This window comes from Calidris pugnax, unplaced genomic scaffold (genome assembly GCF_001431845.1).
Source record: "Calidris pugnax isolate Ruff unplaced genomic scaffold, ASM143184v1 scaffold28, whole genome shotgun sequence".
NCBI classification, from domain to species: domain Eukaryota; kingdom Metazoa; phylum Chordata; class Aves; order Charadriiformes; family Scolopacidae; genus Calidris; species Calidris pugnax.
The window spans coordinates 4,406,845-4,423,751 of record NW_015090842.1 but is presented as its reverse complement, the minus strand read 5'-3'; the positions used below and the strand labels follow the sequence as shown (position 1 = coordinate 4,423,751).

At 36.7% G+C, this 16,907-nt stretch overlaps 1 protein-coding gene across 2 annotated transcripts in view; it reads right to left on the bottom strand.

Moving 5' to 3' along the window:
• Positions 1-16,907, bottom strand: part of WWOX (WW domain containing oxidoreductase) — a 531,878-nt gene that overhangs the window by 403,803 nt on the left and 111,168 nt on the right. For both annotated transcript variants that reach the window (XM_014942443.1, XM_014942444.1), the window contains exon 6: positions 13,634-13,722. In XM_014942443.1, coding sequence (XP_014797929.1) covers positions 13,634-13,722 — 89 coding nt within the window. The remainder of the gene's footprint in view (positions 1-13,633; positions 13,723-16,907) is intronic.

Genomic DNA, 16,907 nt, shown 5'->3' with positions numbered 1-16,907 from the left:
GTGAAGAAATATAAAAATAAACACAGAGACATTTTAAACTAATATCATACTGAAAAGGTAGTATCAGATTCCCTTTTAGAATTCCTTTATTTTTAATTAGCATTAATGGTTTTACATGGTTAAAAATTGATTTCTTTAGAAAAAGAAACCTAAAAGGTTGTATCAATAGATACTGCTGTTGTGCTTCATTTCAGCTCAGAAAGAACCACCTCTCAGATTTGGATCTATGTCCATTAAGCTACCGGTGTCTCTCGTCAGACTGCTAACAGAGGTCCAATTACTGAAAATTGTCATCGAAGTTTTTGTGACCTGGACATTTACACACCAGGAAATGAATGAGATTACCTACGTAACAGCCACCATATAGTTATGAATTTCAGCCACCGAAGACAGATTCTAATCTCAGTGGTGCAGAGCTGTATATCACTGAACGTATCATTATGCAGGAACAAAATTTTTAAGATACATGACAATTCACACCACACATCTGGCACTACAGCTTTGCTTTATGACAGGAGTATTTTTAAGTGATATCAGAACTATGACCTTGATTTCACAAGTTCATTAAAAACATTGCTGTGATCTACATTAGGCTTCTTCCTGAGCCCAAGGAAAAAAATCCCCGCTCGGTTTAAAATAGTTTGTAATTCTACATCAAAGCACAGCTAAGGCCAACAAAAAATGTCAGCAGCAAAGGAAAATTTTCTTTAGTGTTTACTCCTGGTATCGACATTACCAAGCTGCTCCCTTTTACCATGAGCCTATTTGATATTTCTAGAAAAACTGTATAGTTAAAACCTTGCAAAGTATTTTGAAAATTTACCCCTATGTCTCCTTAAAATGTCTCCAGTCACAACGTCTTCAGCTACAATTTAGTGAAAGTTAAAAAGCACGTCAAATTTACAAAATATTCTTAATTGTGAATATCTCTGCTGAAAACCACCTAATATCTGGTGCACATCATGAATCCGTGATGACTAACCCTTGCGCTGGGCAAGTCATTCAGATCTTATATGCAGTGCTCAATTCACCATTAGAAACAACAAAGCAACCCAACTGTTCTGCACTTTTGAAAATACATTAAATGAACACATTACAGAGATACAGAAATTAAGTTGTTGCTATAAATCAGTTAGTTATGAAATTTAATAATCAATTTGTTAGCACCTGATGTAAAACTCTGATCTGTCAGCAGCCTCCCAAGCTGCCCGTGTGCAGCAATAGATATTTCCAAGGGAATTAATTACTGATGATTTGCAAAGGTAAGAATAATATTTTTCAACAAATGTAACCTGTGCACTAGGAGGTTAAACAAACACCACCAAAATGTCAACAGAGTTCTTGGCTTTGGTGTTCTCCCATTTCAAACGTAATGAAATAGTTAACCAGAAATTATGCAAAGGGAACACTTTCAAATCTTCCCATGAAGCAGAATGTCACACCATCTGGGGCACTTCTCAAGCGATTTGAAAAGTTCACACTGTTTGGAATTACACAGAAATTCAACAGAAAAGGCCTCGCCATATCCCCAAAGTCCCATAAGCAACTGTAGACCTATGTCACGGCCAGTAAAGAAGGCAGAGAGTTGTGACTTCTCTTCCATAAAGAAGCAAAGTCACAGCCCAGAGAACTTTTCCATCCCATAACTCTGAACACCCATGTTGCTTTCTCGCAAAGTTAGAAAATTGTACTTCCTTTTGCAAGGGAATGTCTGTATTCACAAAGGAAATAACCAACAGGCAGGCTAGGTTTATGGCTCTCCAGAAGAAAAGTGAGTTAAATAACCATCTCCAGAAATCCCTCTTGGATTTACAAGCAGCACCGATGGGAAACTGAGCAACAAGGCGGCAGCAGAAAATCTCAGGACTACATATAATCTAACAGCAACCCAAAAATATTTTGATAGCTTGATGAAAACAAAAAAACCAAAGCACTGCCTAACTCAATGAATTTTGGAAAAAAAATACTTAATGTCTAACTTCCCTTTTTCTAAAAATATTGGCTGAAAAGTCAGCAAAATGACCCTCTATTACTACCTGTCAGCTGACAGAATTGTGGATCCTTGTCAGACAGGCTTCATTTTAAGGCAAGCCACTAACGCCGGCCTTAGAGCCCTGATGGATGACCTCCTGCTAAAAGCAAGGAAAATTCTTTCAAACTCATCCTACTGGATTTCTTTGCAGGATTTGACACTGTTGATCAGCAAATACTTCTGCCCCACTTCCAAGAGATTAATGGGAGTGGACTGAAACTGTTCTGCTTCTTCCTTCGTACCAAATACACGGGAATTATAATGAGCAGCTGCCCTTATGTCTTCATAATCTATCATCTGCATACTGCCGTGTAGGTCAACCATCTCTCAATCATTATTCATTACCTCTATAAAAGCTTGAGTATACAATTTCATAAAAGTTTGGAGAAGGAACAGAGGTCTCAACAGACTTAGAACTAAACAGAAAACATCCATTAGTCCTGGTTTTCCCTTTATTAGCTTTTCTTGCACACACGGGGGAAAAAAAACCCAACCAAAAAAACCCACATCATCTTACACCTCCAGAAATTAATAAGTTATCTTCCTTTGAAGAAAAATTCTGTCATTTTAGCTCTAGGGGGACAGAAGAGTTTGAGAGGCCTACTTTTCCTCTTAATAGGGTGCAGAAGCAATTTCAACTATTGTGAAAATCTTAAGGTTGAACTTCTGAAGAGAAATTCAGACCCAATATTAAATAAAGATTTGAACATTTAACATTTTTGAACATTTAACATTAACACTTCAAACATTTGTAATCTTGCCCTCAAACTGACCTTAGTAAAACCTGCACTGCCCAAAGCACTTTCCCTCAAAAATGATCCAAGCTGGGATTTCTCCTTCTACTCTTGTATGAGTTTCACAAGGACAACACATAAAATAAGAAAAGCAGGGGTGAGGTTTAATTTGTTGACATGATCTGCCTCCCACGCTTGGCTAATTTATACACTGCAAGTGTATAAATCTGAGAAATCAGAAACTTTTTAATCTATGTTTTCGTATTTGGAATCACTAAATCAGTAAATCATTTTCTTTTGATAACAAAATATTGCTTAAAAATGAAGGTCAAGATTAGTATTCGTACTTGCTTTTTTAACTTATAACTACAAGGCAAGAGGGAGGAGAAGGAAGAATTATCTTTTACAGGCGTAGGGTCTGTTTCTTCCTTCCCTTACGTTCATACCAGGGATTCTCTCACCTTTTGGGGGCCCATTATCTACCGATAATGGAATCTCTGAATCCTCTGAATTCCCTTTCCAGAATCCTCTGAATTCCCTTTTCCATAGCTATGATCTAACCCCAAATTCCCCCTGACTGACAGCACACAGTGTGCTCAGGGCATTGACAGTAACAAGAGGTGTCCGTGCTGTTCTTCCCTCACCTCAGTGCCTCCTCAGCACCACATTTCAAACCAAACTCCTTCCAAGAAACCACATTTTCCTTTGTGAAAATGTTGCATCTTTGCTAGTTCTGCATCCCTGGGGATTCAGAACACCTCCATACGTAAGGATTTTCAAAGTCCTGGGGCCAGGTTGGGGTAGAAGAGGGATACAACAGGGCTCTGCAATTTAATTTCTCTGTCCATTCAACCTTCCAGAATTTCCATTCTGCATCCTCTTCCTTTTCTCAAGCACTGGCACAATAAGAGGAGCGCTTCGTTCCACTCCTTGCTGTGCCTTTCAAAGATATTTTGTTGGTTTGTTGGGTTTTTTTATATCTCCCCAATCCTTAGGAGACAGCAGCAATGAAAATATCCAGAATCTGGTAATTTTCATTCAGTAGCTCACCTAAGGACATCTCAAAGTGGACACATACATCTTTTTCAAAAATCCCAATAGCAAATCATTATTTACACATATACACAAGCAGTTACAAACAAGCATGAGCCAGCTGTAAAGGAACATTCATTTTTGCAATAACCACGGAATGATTTGTTGTTTCTGCAAGTACCTCTAAATATATGAATTTCATTTGTACACAGTAAGTACTTGTTAGAAAAAAGAAAGCTACAACTTACAAGGAAGGTCAATTACTACTTTTATTACATATTCCCATTGAAAACAGCTAACTCCTTGGAAAATGTTTTCGGGACCATGGTTGATCATTCAAACAATAAAACACTTCATGCATTTTGAACATTTCACTTGCCAATGACAACCCCTTCCTCTGTTTTGCCTAGAGATATATAGAGCTGTAATAGAGTTCAGAAAGCCCCTAGCAGCTGTGTGCTGCCATTCAGACCTGAAAGATTCCATGTTGTGATAAAAATTAATGTACTTTGACATCCTCTGGGATTTTTGGTGCCTTGGGAACAGCTAATGAAGAAATACAACCTTTTCAGACTATAACGCAAATTTTTGGATGCTAAGATTAAGACACATGTGGTATATGCATGGCCTGTCTAATGTCAGCAGTAAGGCTTCCATACTCAAGTGCCAGCAGAATCTGCCTTCATGTGTTTTAATTATCTTCCACGGAAAGCCTTTAACTAAATAGACTAAATACATTTTAATGTAATTAAATAGCTACTCTTGCCTTATATTTCAGAATATTTAGAAGACAACATCAATTAACGCACAGATCCTCTTAAAATACATTAAGCTATAATGCTGCAAAATCCTTGTTTTATTTGCAACAGAATGCATTTTAATCAGGCACATTAAGTCACACATATTTTACTTCCTTAGATACACAAAACAGCCTTTACAGCTGGTGCATCCTGTGGAAATTGCTTAGGAAGACAGGGCCCTAAGACTTCGTGAGCCACCTTGGACTCAGCTTGGACGTAGGCATAGACACATGGCTCCAAACAGGAACCAGAACAACCAGTGGTAGGACGTCACTGGAGGGTTATCAGGGTTTCTTCATTAATTTACAGTGAAAATAGTGTAAAGTGTCCAAAGACAAGTGGCAAGTTTGCAAATTTTACACACCACAGCTATAAAACTATGTAACGAACACCTAAAAAAAAAATATCTTTCTGTTAGTAATATGTAAAAACACTTAATATTTTTGCAGAAGCAACTATAAGTAAAGTTACAGTGAACTGTCAGTCCTATCTTTATTTTAAAATGGACTTAAAAAAATTTATAAATGTTCTGAGGCAGGAGGTATTTCCACGATACATCAGCTGAAATGAAAAGTGATCTGGTGAAAACGTCATGATCTCTGCCTCCAGTAAAAGGGGGCAGGGGTTAAGCTTGAGAGAGTTTTAATTTAAAAAATACTTGGAAACAGTTTTTGGATCCACATGACTTGACACATGCTACCACAAAGGGGTAATTGTGTATGAGAGCTTAAAAACAGAAGAAAGAAGAAAAAGAAAAAAAAAAAAAAAAAAAAAAAGAAAAAAGAGAAAAAAGAAAAATATATTTATGCAGAAAGCCAATCCCTAGACTTTAATAAGGCACAGTACCACCACAAAGAGAAAAAAAATAAAGTTTCACCCTAATATTATTATGTATGTTTCAAATGCAGTCAGCCTTTGATCTTATTTAAATTTAAGATACGAGCTGTCTGCAACAGTAACTTCTGAACTATGCATGTTTCAATACTTAATTCCATGTGGATATTTTTTGATATCTCAAAATGTACAATGTTTTCCAGAAGCCTGTGCCTCAGTGGCACTGTCAGAACTGAATTCTAAGTTGAGAAGACAAATACAATAGCTTAACTGTTACCAGTTTCAATTCACAAAAAGTATTTCAATAAATGGCAAAGAGATTTGTACAGTGTTAGAAAACAACTTCAAATTTTGAAAGACAATATGGAGTGGCAATAATCATCTCTGACAGAGATACATTTATTCAGAACAATTAAGCATATTGGCATAATGGCATTACTAATAATTCATTTAAATAACATTCCCCTTTTTTTCTGATCTTTTAGGTTACGTATGCAACAACCTGCTAAACAGATTCCACTTTTACATATGTACTTATATGTACGAATAGAATTTATCATACAGTGTCTATGATTTAATTGTGGTTAAATTGGAATTAAAAAACAATTTAGCACACCTGCAATATGTCACTTATAACACAAGAAAATGCAGAAAAACATTATTCTGGAGTGAATTTTCAGCAGGCTCTGAAATCTTAATTGCACCCGCAAGGTTTCAGAGCGCTTCTGCTTGCAGCATGAAAAATGAATGTACTCATGGAGTTTGAGGCCTCAGTTAAGGAGGCCAGCTGAAAATCTGGCCCTCTCCAGTTTGGGTCTGGTTAGGGAAATAAGAAGAGACTAAAGTTCCAAATGGAGAATCATAATTCATAACCGCTGTCTTTTCCATACTTCTATACACAGCATAAGTTAATAAACTGTTAGCATATGCCAATTCTAACCACAAAAAATTCCTATTTTAAATTATAGAAAACTAAGTGCAGTGAAAATCTACATGTGGAAGTCCTGTATAACTGGGAATTGCTGCTACCAGGTCAGAAAATTATAAGTAGTAGCTGTTGGCAAACACTATTTTACATCTTTAAATCTTGAAGTAATTCAAGATTTTTCAGGATAATTTCTTTTTTTTTCTTTTCTCTTTTTCCTCAAACATTGAGAACTTTAAATTGATGCCTTACTGTTTGGCTGAAGAGAACTTTAATTCAAACCAAGCAGCACTAGGCACCACTCAAAAGTAAAGATGCACATAAAATTTCATCTGTAGCTTTACTGCTCACTCCTGCCCACGGACTGCTTGGTCGTGGAAGTCTTCTTATGCTGAGGATCAGGCAAAAGCCACAATACCATGATTGCAAATACTGGCAACAGGTAGCTATTTGGAAATTTTACAACTGAAACATTGGTGCTGCCCCCCAATTAAAACAGGCAGGTTTTAGTCAAATAAGTGATGAATTAACTGGGAAATAGAGACCAAAGTATCCCATCCACAAATGGACACTCCTAAACAAATAGCAAATCCTGCAGACCCTGAGCTATCAAACACTGAGGCTGACTAAATTTAAATGCTACACTGCAGCCAGTCACAGGAGGGCAGTCATTTTGTCTATAAAGTGGATTAATACCAACCATAATTCCTCACATTGTGCCCACTCAATGAAGAGGAGATTCGATTCAGTGTTTTTTAGTTCCAAAAGCATAATTTGAAAGATTGGTTGGTCTGCCTCTTCCAACTGCACAAAAATCAGCTCATGCCAAATCCATCTTAGCCCAGAACATTATTATAAACAGATCATTTATTTGATTTTCCATAACAGAGACATTCAATCAACTGCCTGAGCTCGAAACTAGCGGAGGGGAAAGACTAGATACAGATAAAAGAAGGAAATTGAACAAATCCAGCCATTTAGGCACACTGAGACCTCTTTTCCTACTCTCATCCTAACCCTAGCACTGTCTTCACATGGAAGGAAGGTGGAGGTCATTTACTCCTGGTGGAAATATCCAGTGGGGAATGTTTCTGCAGACAACAAGCCAGAAATGCTAAAAGATAGCCAGAAATCAGTTTAAAAAATATAATAAAAATCACAGAAAAACCAGCATTGTATTTCAAACTACAAGAGGACCTAAAATTAGTCACCATCACTGTAACATAAAGAACTGGCTTTCTCTAAAGAATTTATTATGTAAATCCTTCAGCCCTGTCTTTTACCAACTTACAGTTCCATTTTATGTATTAATCACACTGTGTTCAGGTTGTGCTACAGTGAATTAAGAGGTAGATCAAGCATTAAACAGCAATATTGTTTTATTCTTTGTTCTCTCACAGCTGACTTTGGGAGATCCAACTAAGTTATTGCCCTCAGCTTATTGTGCCCACAGAATCTTCCTAACTGGGAGAGCGAGAAAAACCAGAGAGCATTGTTCTGCTTGTAAGGAAAGTTCATATTCTGCTGCCATTACAGAACTGCAGGATCTAAAATCATCCACAAAACCCTTCTCCCCCAAAGCTTTATTTGAAACCGCCTGGATATAAAAAAAGTCTCAGAAAGAGAAACAGCTGCATCAACTCAAGAGTATAGATAATGCAAACAAAACAATTATTTTTTTTTCTGTGAGGATGAAGGATTTTCTAGAATATATTTCTACGAATATGGCATAATTTACCAGTGTTTATGTACTCTGAGCCCAAATTTTGTCTGTGGACAAGGCTGCAGCACCCAACAAATCCAAACAGGAATAAAAAATTCCTATCAAATCTCAGAAGCATGATAACTTCAAGATGAATCATCTCATTTTCCCTTTCAAACAAGGAAGCCTTCTTAGCTCGTAACTACTACTCCAATTTATACTAAATGTTTCTTTTCAGAGTAACTCTTTCCTCCTGTTTATTATTAATGTTTTTCTCAATGCTCCCTCTGTTGCATCAATTTTTTTCTGTACGCAACCAGCCCCGGTTGAATTCCTGCTGAGCAGAGGATGACATTTCTTCATTCTTCACGTAGTTTCCACAATCTCTCAGATTCTCAAGCACATTCAAGAAGGCTTTTTTTTTTTTCCTTTATAAGTTATTTGATTACGGCAGGAGATTTACAATCTCAGCAATTTTCCCTGTGCTCCCAGCACTCCCACCACCACCTTCCGCAACCGCGATAGGTTTTGATGGTTTAACTCAATGAAATTTAGGGATCCTTTTTCTGGAGTAGTTCCATTTTAATTTTCTTATTCAGGGGGAGACTGGTGAAACACAGGTCTTGAAGACTCTTTTGCAACAGCCATCAACCAGGGATAAACAGGCTCCCAGGCTGTAATGTGACCATGAGTATACCCCTATTATCTGCTGACATAAAATAGTACCTAGAGCAACATGTGTCCCAGAAAAGCTGAATTTCAAAAGACAAGCAAATCTATTCTCTATTTTACAATTTTCCAGTTATTAGGTCAGGTGTCACCAAGACCAACAGATTCTGTAGAACACCAAAGTGTCCCAAAAAGCAATAGTGGACAAAGAGACAATAAAATTGTCTGCACCGAGAAGCTTAAACCACTGGATACTAACGGCCTCTTCACATAACGTGTTGTGAGAAACAAAAACATAGATCTTTATTAAAATATGTGTGTTCATACAAAACTTCTCCTTCACATTTTAAAATTATTGTAGTTTTTCCCAGAAACCAAGATCTATACAACTCAGAACTCAAATGAAAGTTTTGTTGAGAAAAAAAACCCCGCTTTATTTGCTTTTTCTACAACTCAAATGAAAGTTTTGTTGAGAAAAAAACAACAACTCTTTATTTGCTTTTTCTAGTACTTTCTTGTGAAGGAATTTGTAAGAAAGAATACTTTATATTCATAATGTATTCCCTATGCTCATTAGCAGGACTTACAGGTACCTCATGGGAACTGGGGAGTGTGTCACAGAATGCCTTCTCCTACAGGTGCATGAAATCAGAGATACCAAAGCCTGCTAAGAAAGTTAGGCTTCCAGCTGGCAGACTGGGCAAAGCAGAAAGGACAAGACTCGGGCTGTCACTGCAGCCCCTAACATTTCTTCCAATTGCTCATAAAGCTACTAACACAAAGGAATCACGGATCTGACAAAAGCCTCTGGACGCTACAGCAAAACAAATAAATGAAGAGACAGAAGTGGTTAGTGTCCATTAGGGCTGGAAAACACAGAGGGCCAGCATTGTAGTAATAAGGTGCTACTGCCATGTAATTGCTTTTCTGACCGTATCCAGACAAATTTTTAAATCACAGAAAATCAGAGCCAGAAAGACCTAGTAGGTCTTCCAGTCCATTCTCCTGCCAGCGCAGATGATTGTAAGGTAACTCTTCTGTGTCTGTATCAGATAAAAGATCTGCTGCTGCAGGCAGTGTGTGGGGTCTGGTTTCCATCCAGCCTCAGACTTTAAACAAAATATAACTGGAAATTCATTCTGGTCAGAACCCCACAAGTCTCGCAACAGATACAGACCTGAGACTTTCCTATAATGCTTGGGGTAGTCCTGCCAGACACACACACATCTGAGCATGGATTCGAGACAGAAATATCTGAAGGCAAGGCAAAGGCTATAAATGCTGTCTATTACTAAAAGTTTTCCAAATAAAATGCGAGTGAAACATCAGTAAAACCTGTCCATCACTGACAATGTAGCTTAACAGACCTACACTGGTAAAACAATGTGTGCCAACAAAAGCAAAACAGGTCTTACTGATTCTATATCTTTACTGATTTTCTATCTTCTCATTTTCCAAGTTCTCTGGCAAAAAATTGATTTAAGCAGGTTCACTTCTAAGGATTTATAAACAAGCACACCAAATGCACTAGCTAGGATGACCATGATATAATCTACAACACACAAATCAAGTTAAGAGCTGCATTTGGAAGAAGGGTGGTTTTAACTTTTCACTGTATCATATAGTTTTTAAAGAAATGTAATACATTAAAGCATGAAGAAGCTAAATTAAAACAACTACTGTTCTTACATTATGAACCCGAGTTAGTATTAAAGCAGCAATACAGCATGGATTTGTCTTTCTATTTCAAGAAAGTTTTAATATATGAAGATGATAAATAATAAGAATATATTGTTATTAAGGATTTGGGCAGTAAAGGAACTTGGGTTAGTAGTCAGTTTTGACAATTCTTTGAATCTAAAAGACCTATAAGTACTAAAATGTCATCTGTCTATCCGTGCAAGATTTAGCATTGGCAGTATTTCAAAAGTGAAAAAACATTCTTTGTTATATATTTTCCCTACAACAATATATTTTCAAAGCTGTCTAAGAGGCCATATTCTCTTGAGAAGCACAGCAAGGTGTATAGGCGTTACAGAAATATATGCAGAAAAAAGCTAAGTTCAAATAGTCCCAACAATCAATGGGTCAAACTGTGGATAAAAGCATGAAGTGTGGAATTCGTTGTCAAGTGTTGGCACTTAAAGATTTCAAATAATTTCTTCAATTTAGAGATTCATTGTTCTGTTCAAGCTAAATTAAACAAACCATTTGGAAGCTAACCTGATTATCTCCGTATAAATTTGTCTATTGTTAAACGATGTCATTATCATCCCCTCTCCCCTTTTTCTTTTTTTTTTTTAATTATGGGCTATTCCAGATACACATCTGGAAAATGGAGCTCTCTGGCTCATAGGGATATTTTTTAATGCTTTAAAAATAAAAAGAGAGAGAGAGAAGGTTAGTCAGGGAAGTAAGACAAGGAATGCACTAATTGCTCATCCCTGACCTCTTCCAAACCACCGCAAAACTGATATAAGTAGCCTGAGCTTGTTTTTATGCACTTCAGCTTTGGTCTTTTTCAATAGCCACAGGGGTAGCAATGCTCTCTTTAGAGCTGGGGCTACACTTGGAATAATAAGATATCCATAATTATTTTTTTTAATGATGAAAACAAATGAACTTTAATTTACGTTAAAAGAAAAATCCTGCGAAAAGATTATTGAGTAGTTGTAGTTGCTGCTCAGTCCAGCTATGGAGAATTCTGCCAACTGTGCTCAGCTGATAAAGACATTAAAATAACAAGAAATTATGACATGTAATTTTATGAGTACTTACACATTCTTGGATTTGAATGCTTCAGCAAAGCGCTGCACACTCTGAAGAGAAGCAAGGTCTAAGGTCATTGCTTCTACCTTGGCTTTGTGCTGGAACAAGAGAAAATATAAAATAAATTAAAAAAAAAAGATAAATAACAGCAAGTTTAGTTCACAGGATCATGTTACAGTAAATGTGATGTGAAACTTGTCCGATTCCCTTGCTTAACATTATAACCCCAAAGTGAATACAAATCATCAAAAAGAATGGAGGAGCACAACATTTAGTGCTAAAAGTAGCATTGCAATTTTGTGGTTCTGCTGAAAACATACACTATGTAACACTGAATACAATGAATCGACACAAAGTAGTGTTAAGGTTAATATGGCATCTTTTTTTAATTCCATTTAGCTGGTGAAACCTAGGTAACTCATGAAATAAAAAGTAGAGAAAGCATTATTCTTAATGCATGGTATTTTTTACATACCATACCCACAGAAAAATGCTCAGTAAATACTCTATAGAAAATCAGCTAAATTCAAAATTGCACATATTAATCCAAAACGATCTATTGTTCATAGCAGGTGATATAGAAGACAGTACAAAATGAGTACAGAAAACCACTGATCAGCCTACACAGTTTTTTATACAATAAGAGTTTACCAGTGCGTAATATCTTCTACAGAAATTGCACATCTTCTTAAAACCAACTTTTCACCTAGAAGAGGACGTGCAATCCCACGAAATAACAGGTTGACCTGAAGGTGCTAATTTTAGGCACCACCAAAACAACTCTTCTCAATACTTTCAGCTTTAAGAACCCTGTTCTCAGATCTTTTGAAACACACTCCAAATCTCAGAAAAAAAATGAACCAAAAGTCTATTTTCATTGCAACCACTATTGTGAAAATCATCACAGAACTAAGTGGACTGTGGCTCTTTCAGGCCACAGTTCTGAACTGGCTTTCACTGGCCTGGATTTGTGGATGAATATATTGAAAATGTACAGATGAGAAATAAATTACTGAAAGTGATAAAATGTTGAGTGTTAGATATCAAATGCAAACTATAATGTTTCTTCTGCACCAGTTCCATCAATGAGATGACACCACCTTTCTATTCATACCATTTTCCCCAAGATAATTTATTTCAAACAATTTAACATTACTTCACCTTTTTTTCTTTTAGCTTTGATGCACATACAGTTACAGAAAAAGACAAAGAAAATATTTATTAAGAAATTCAGGAAACTGTATCTAAAATGACCCCCAAAAAAAGGAAAAATGGAGAAGGGAAAAAAGGGATGGGTTTAGTAGTTTTTTCCATTTAATAGGTCAGCAAAGGCAAATGGCAAAATATTTTTTTTTTCAACTTTCTCCCTGCTTTTGCTTTTTAAAAGCCTGATGGTAACAGTCTGTATTTCCTTCATAGGTACATGCTGAGCACAGAGACACCCATTTGCTCCGTTCTCCTCGTAGGAGAAACTGGAGCACGTGCCACCCAAAGGACTCGGATCAGGACCTGCCACCTCGGCTGCTGAAGACACGCGAACAGCCAAGCGTGAGTACGTCCTCCAGGCAGTCACTGGGGAGGGAACCAGTTTACATACCACAAGCTTAGGCAAGTCCCCAGCTCATTATCATCCCCTCTCCCCTTTTTCTTTTTTTTTTTTAATTATGGGCTATTCCAGATACACATCTGGAAAATGGAGCTCTCTGGCTCATAGGGATATTTTTTAATGCTTTAAAAATAAAAAGAGAGAGAGAGAAGGTTAGTCAGGGAAGTAAGACAAGGAATGCACTAATTGCTCATCCCTGACCTCTTCCAAACCACCGCAAAACTGATATAAGTAGCCTGAGCTTGTTTTTATGCACTTCAGCTTTGGTCTTTTTCAATAGCCACAGGGGTAGCAATGCTCTCTTTAGAGCTGGGGCTACACTTGGAATAATAAGATATCCATAATTATTTTTTTTAATGATGAAAACAAATGAACTTTAATTTACGTTAAAAGAAAAATCCTGCGAAAAGATTATTGAGTAGTTGTAGTTGCTGCTCAGTCCAGCTATGGAGAATTCTGCCAACTGTGCTCAGCTGATAAAGACATTAAAATAACAAGAAATTATGACATGTAATTTTATGAGTACTTACACATTCTTGGATTTGAATGCTTCAGCAAAGCGCTGCACACTCTGAAGAGAAGCAAGGTCTAAGGTCATTGCTTCTACCTTGGCTTTGTGCTGGAACAAGAGAAAATATAAAATAAATTAAAAAAAAAAGATAAATAACAGCAAGTTTAGTTCACAGGATCATGTTACAGTAAATGTGATGTGAAACTTGTCCGATTCCCTTGCTTAACATTATAACCCCAAAGTGAATACAAATCATCAAAAAGAATGGAGGAGCACAACATTTAGTGCTAAAAGTAGCATTGCAATTTTGTGGTTCTGCTGAAAACATACACTATGTAACACTGAATACAATGAATCGACACAAAGTAGTGTTAAGGTTAATATGGCATCTTTTTTTAATTCCATTTAGCTGGTGAAACCTAGGTAACTCATGAAATAAAAAGTAGAGAAAGCATTATTCTTAATGCATGGTATTTTTTACATACCATACCCACAGAAAAATGCTCAGTAAATACTCTATAGAAAATCAGCTAAATTCAAAATTGCACATATTAATCCAAAACGATCTATTGTTCATAGCAGGTGATATAGAAGACAGTACAAAATGAGTACAGAAAACCACTGATCAGCCTACACAGTTTTTTATACAATAAGAGTTTACCAGTGCGTAATATCTTCTACAGAAATTGCACATCTTCTTAAAACCAACTTTTCACCTAGAAGAGGACGTGCAATCCCACGAAATAACAGGTTGACCTGAAGGTGCTAATTTTAGGCACCACCAAAACAACTCTTCTCAATACTTTCAGCTTTAAGAACCCTGTTCTCAGATCTTTTGAAACACACTCCAAATCTCAGAAAAAAAATGAACCAAAAGTCTATTTTCATTGCAACCACTATTGTGAAAATCATCACAGAACTAAGTGGACTGTGGCTCTTTCAGGCCACAGTTCTGAACTGGCTTTCACTGGCCTGGATTTGTGGATGAATATATTGAAAATGTACAGATGAGAAATAAATTACTGAAAGTGATAAAATGTTGAGTGTTAGATATCAAATGCAAACTATAATGATGTTTCTTCTGCACCAGTTCCATCAATGAGATGACACCACCTTTCTATTCATACCATTTTCCCCAAGATAATTTATTTCAAACAATTTAACATTACTTCACCTTTTTTTCTTTTAGCTTTGATGCACATACAGTTACAGAAAAAGACAAAGAAAATATTTATTAAGAAATTCAGGAAACTGTATCTAAAATGACCCCCAAAAAAAGGAAAAATGGAGAAGGGAAAAAAGGGATGGGTTTAGTAGTTTTTTCCATTTAATAGGTCAGCAAAGGCAAATGGCAAAATATTTTTTTTTTCAACTTTCTCCCTGCTTTTGCTTTTTAAAAGCCTGATGGTAACAGTCTGTATTTCCTTCATAGGTACATGCTGAGCACAGAGACACCCATTTGCTCCGTTCTCCTCGTAGGAGAAACTGGAGCACGTGCCACCCAAAGGACTCGGATCAGGACCTGCCACCTCGGCTGCTGAAGACACGCGAACAGCCAAGCGTGAGTACGTCCTCCAGGCAGTCACTGGGGAGGGAACCAGTTTACATACCACAAGCTTAGGCAAGTCCCCAGCTTTTCTGTTTCAGATTCTCCCTTGTCAACTGAGATTCGAGCACCTCTAACTTCACTGAGGTGTTTTGTTGACCATCAATTCCCAGTATAGTTTGAAGAGGTGAAATGCCAAAGCCTTTGGTATCAAACCATTTGCATTCCAAATTTTCCCACTCTTACTCCTATGTCACAATTTCTTTAAAGCTATGAATAAGGCAATATACTTGCAAGGTATGTTCTTAATAATGTAAGAATCTCTCCAATCAAGGACAAGTAGAAGGTTTTATTTCTTTTTTTTTACAGTAGCTCAGTATTACCATTGTTATAATGCTTTCCCTCCTTCCCTGTAAGCCTAGGTAGCACATATTGTGGTATTTATAGAAAAAGAAAACATGCTTCTTAATAAAAAATAAAACTAAAAAACATTTTTGCTAAAAGGCATCGTAACTGTAATTGTAATCCGCAGTCAGAACTGATTGTTAATGGTATGCTGCAAATCCTGATCTAATGTGTCATAATTGTATTATGCTGATGTCTCTCACCATTTCACTTCACGTATTTTCAGTACTGAATTATGCCTCGTTTTATGTTGTGAAATCTTAAATGGGACTTGTCACTTTCCCAAATACAGAAGACAGTCTTAAAACTGACATCGTAAAATCAACACATGAAGACAGAAATCTCCAGAATTGTTAAAATGAAACCAACAAAAAGGTATTAATGCTCCCTCTACTACTTTATTTTACATTACATCACTTTAGAGGGAACTAAATAACAGAACAAGTGTAGAATAACTTAAAGAGTGCACTTCTTAATACAATAACTTAAAAGAGCTTCACCACATGGTGCTGCTGAGAGCCTGTGCCAAATGCAGTGGTGCCCTCGGTGCAGATCCCCAGGACCAATGTCCCAATGGTGACCAAAACCACTTTCACACCGAGACAAAGACCAGCTGCACAAACCAGCCAAAAGCAGCAGAGACCCAAGAGCTGGATACGCTTCTGCTCTCCACCAAACCTTGTGAAAACAAGGTCAGCAAGAACCCACTGAAACAGCGCTTTTGGGACAGGGAGTATTTGCATTTCATGAAGCCCAAAGAGAAGTTTAAGGCTAACAACATCCAGGCACCAACATTCCATCTATGAAGAAACAGTCGAAGATGGATCATTCCCTGCTCCCTGACAACTCCTCTTTTAAACACAATGCAGTAACATTTCGAAAAGTACAAAGAAAAAAATTTTAATCTTGTATTTCATGGTTTCGTGTCCAGTTCTAAAAGCATTTTATCAATATTTCCAGGTTAAGTTTCATTGCTCTAAATAACACCAGAAAACGGTTTGTTTAGTTTTGTATCTAAGCTGCTCCCTATTGGAGCAAAAATATTAAAAATGTTTAAGTGTAATTGGTTATATTTTGCACTCATACTAGAAAAATGCTTATTGAGCCAGAAACTAACAAGAAAGTGAAAACACCCAGAAAGCAAGCAATTTCACTATATGCAATGTATTCACTTTACAGCTTAAAAACTGTTTAAAAATGAACACTGCATGGTAGAGTAGTTTGGCAGTAAACATGATTGTGCATTTGTGTCTTGGTATTGAAGAAGGAGCCTTTTTTCATAGTGAATTTTTCATTCAAATGTAAGTGATGATTTACGTTAAATATAGGTAAAGCATAGCTA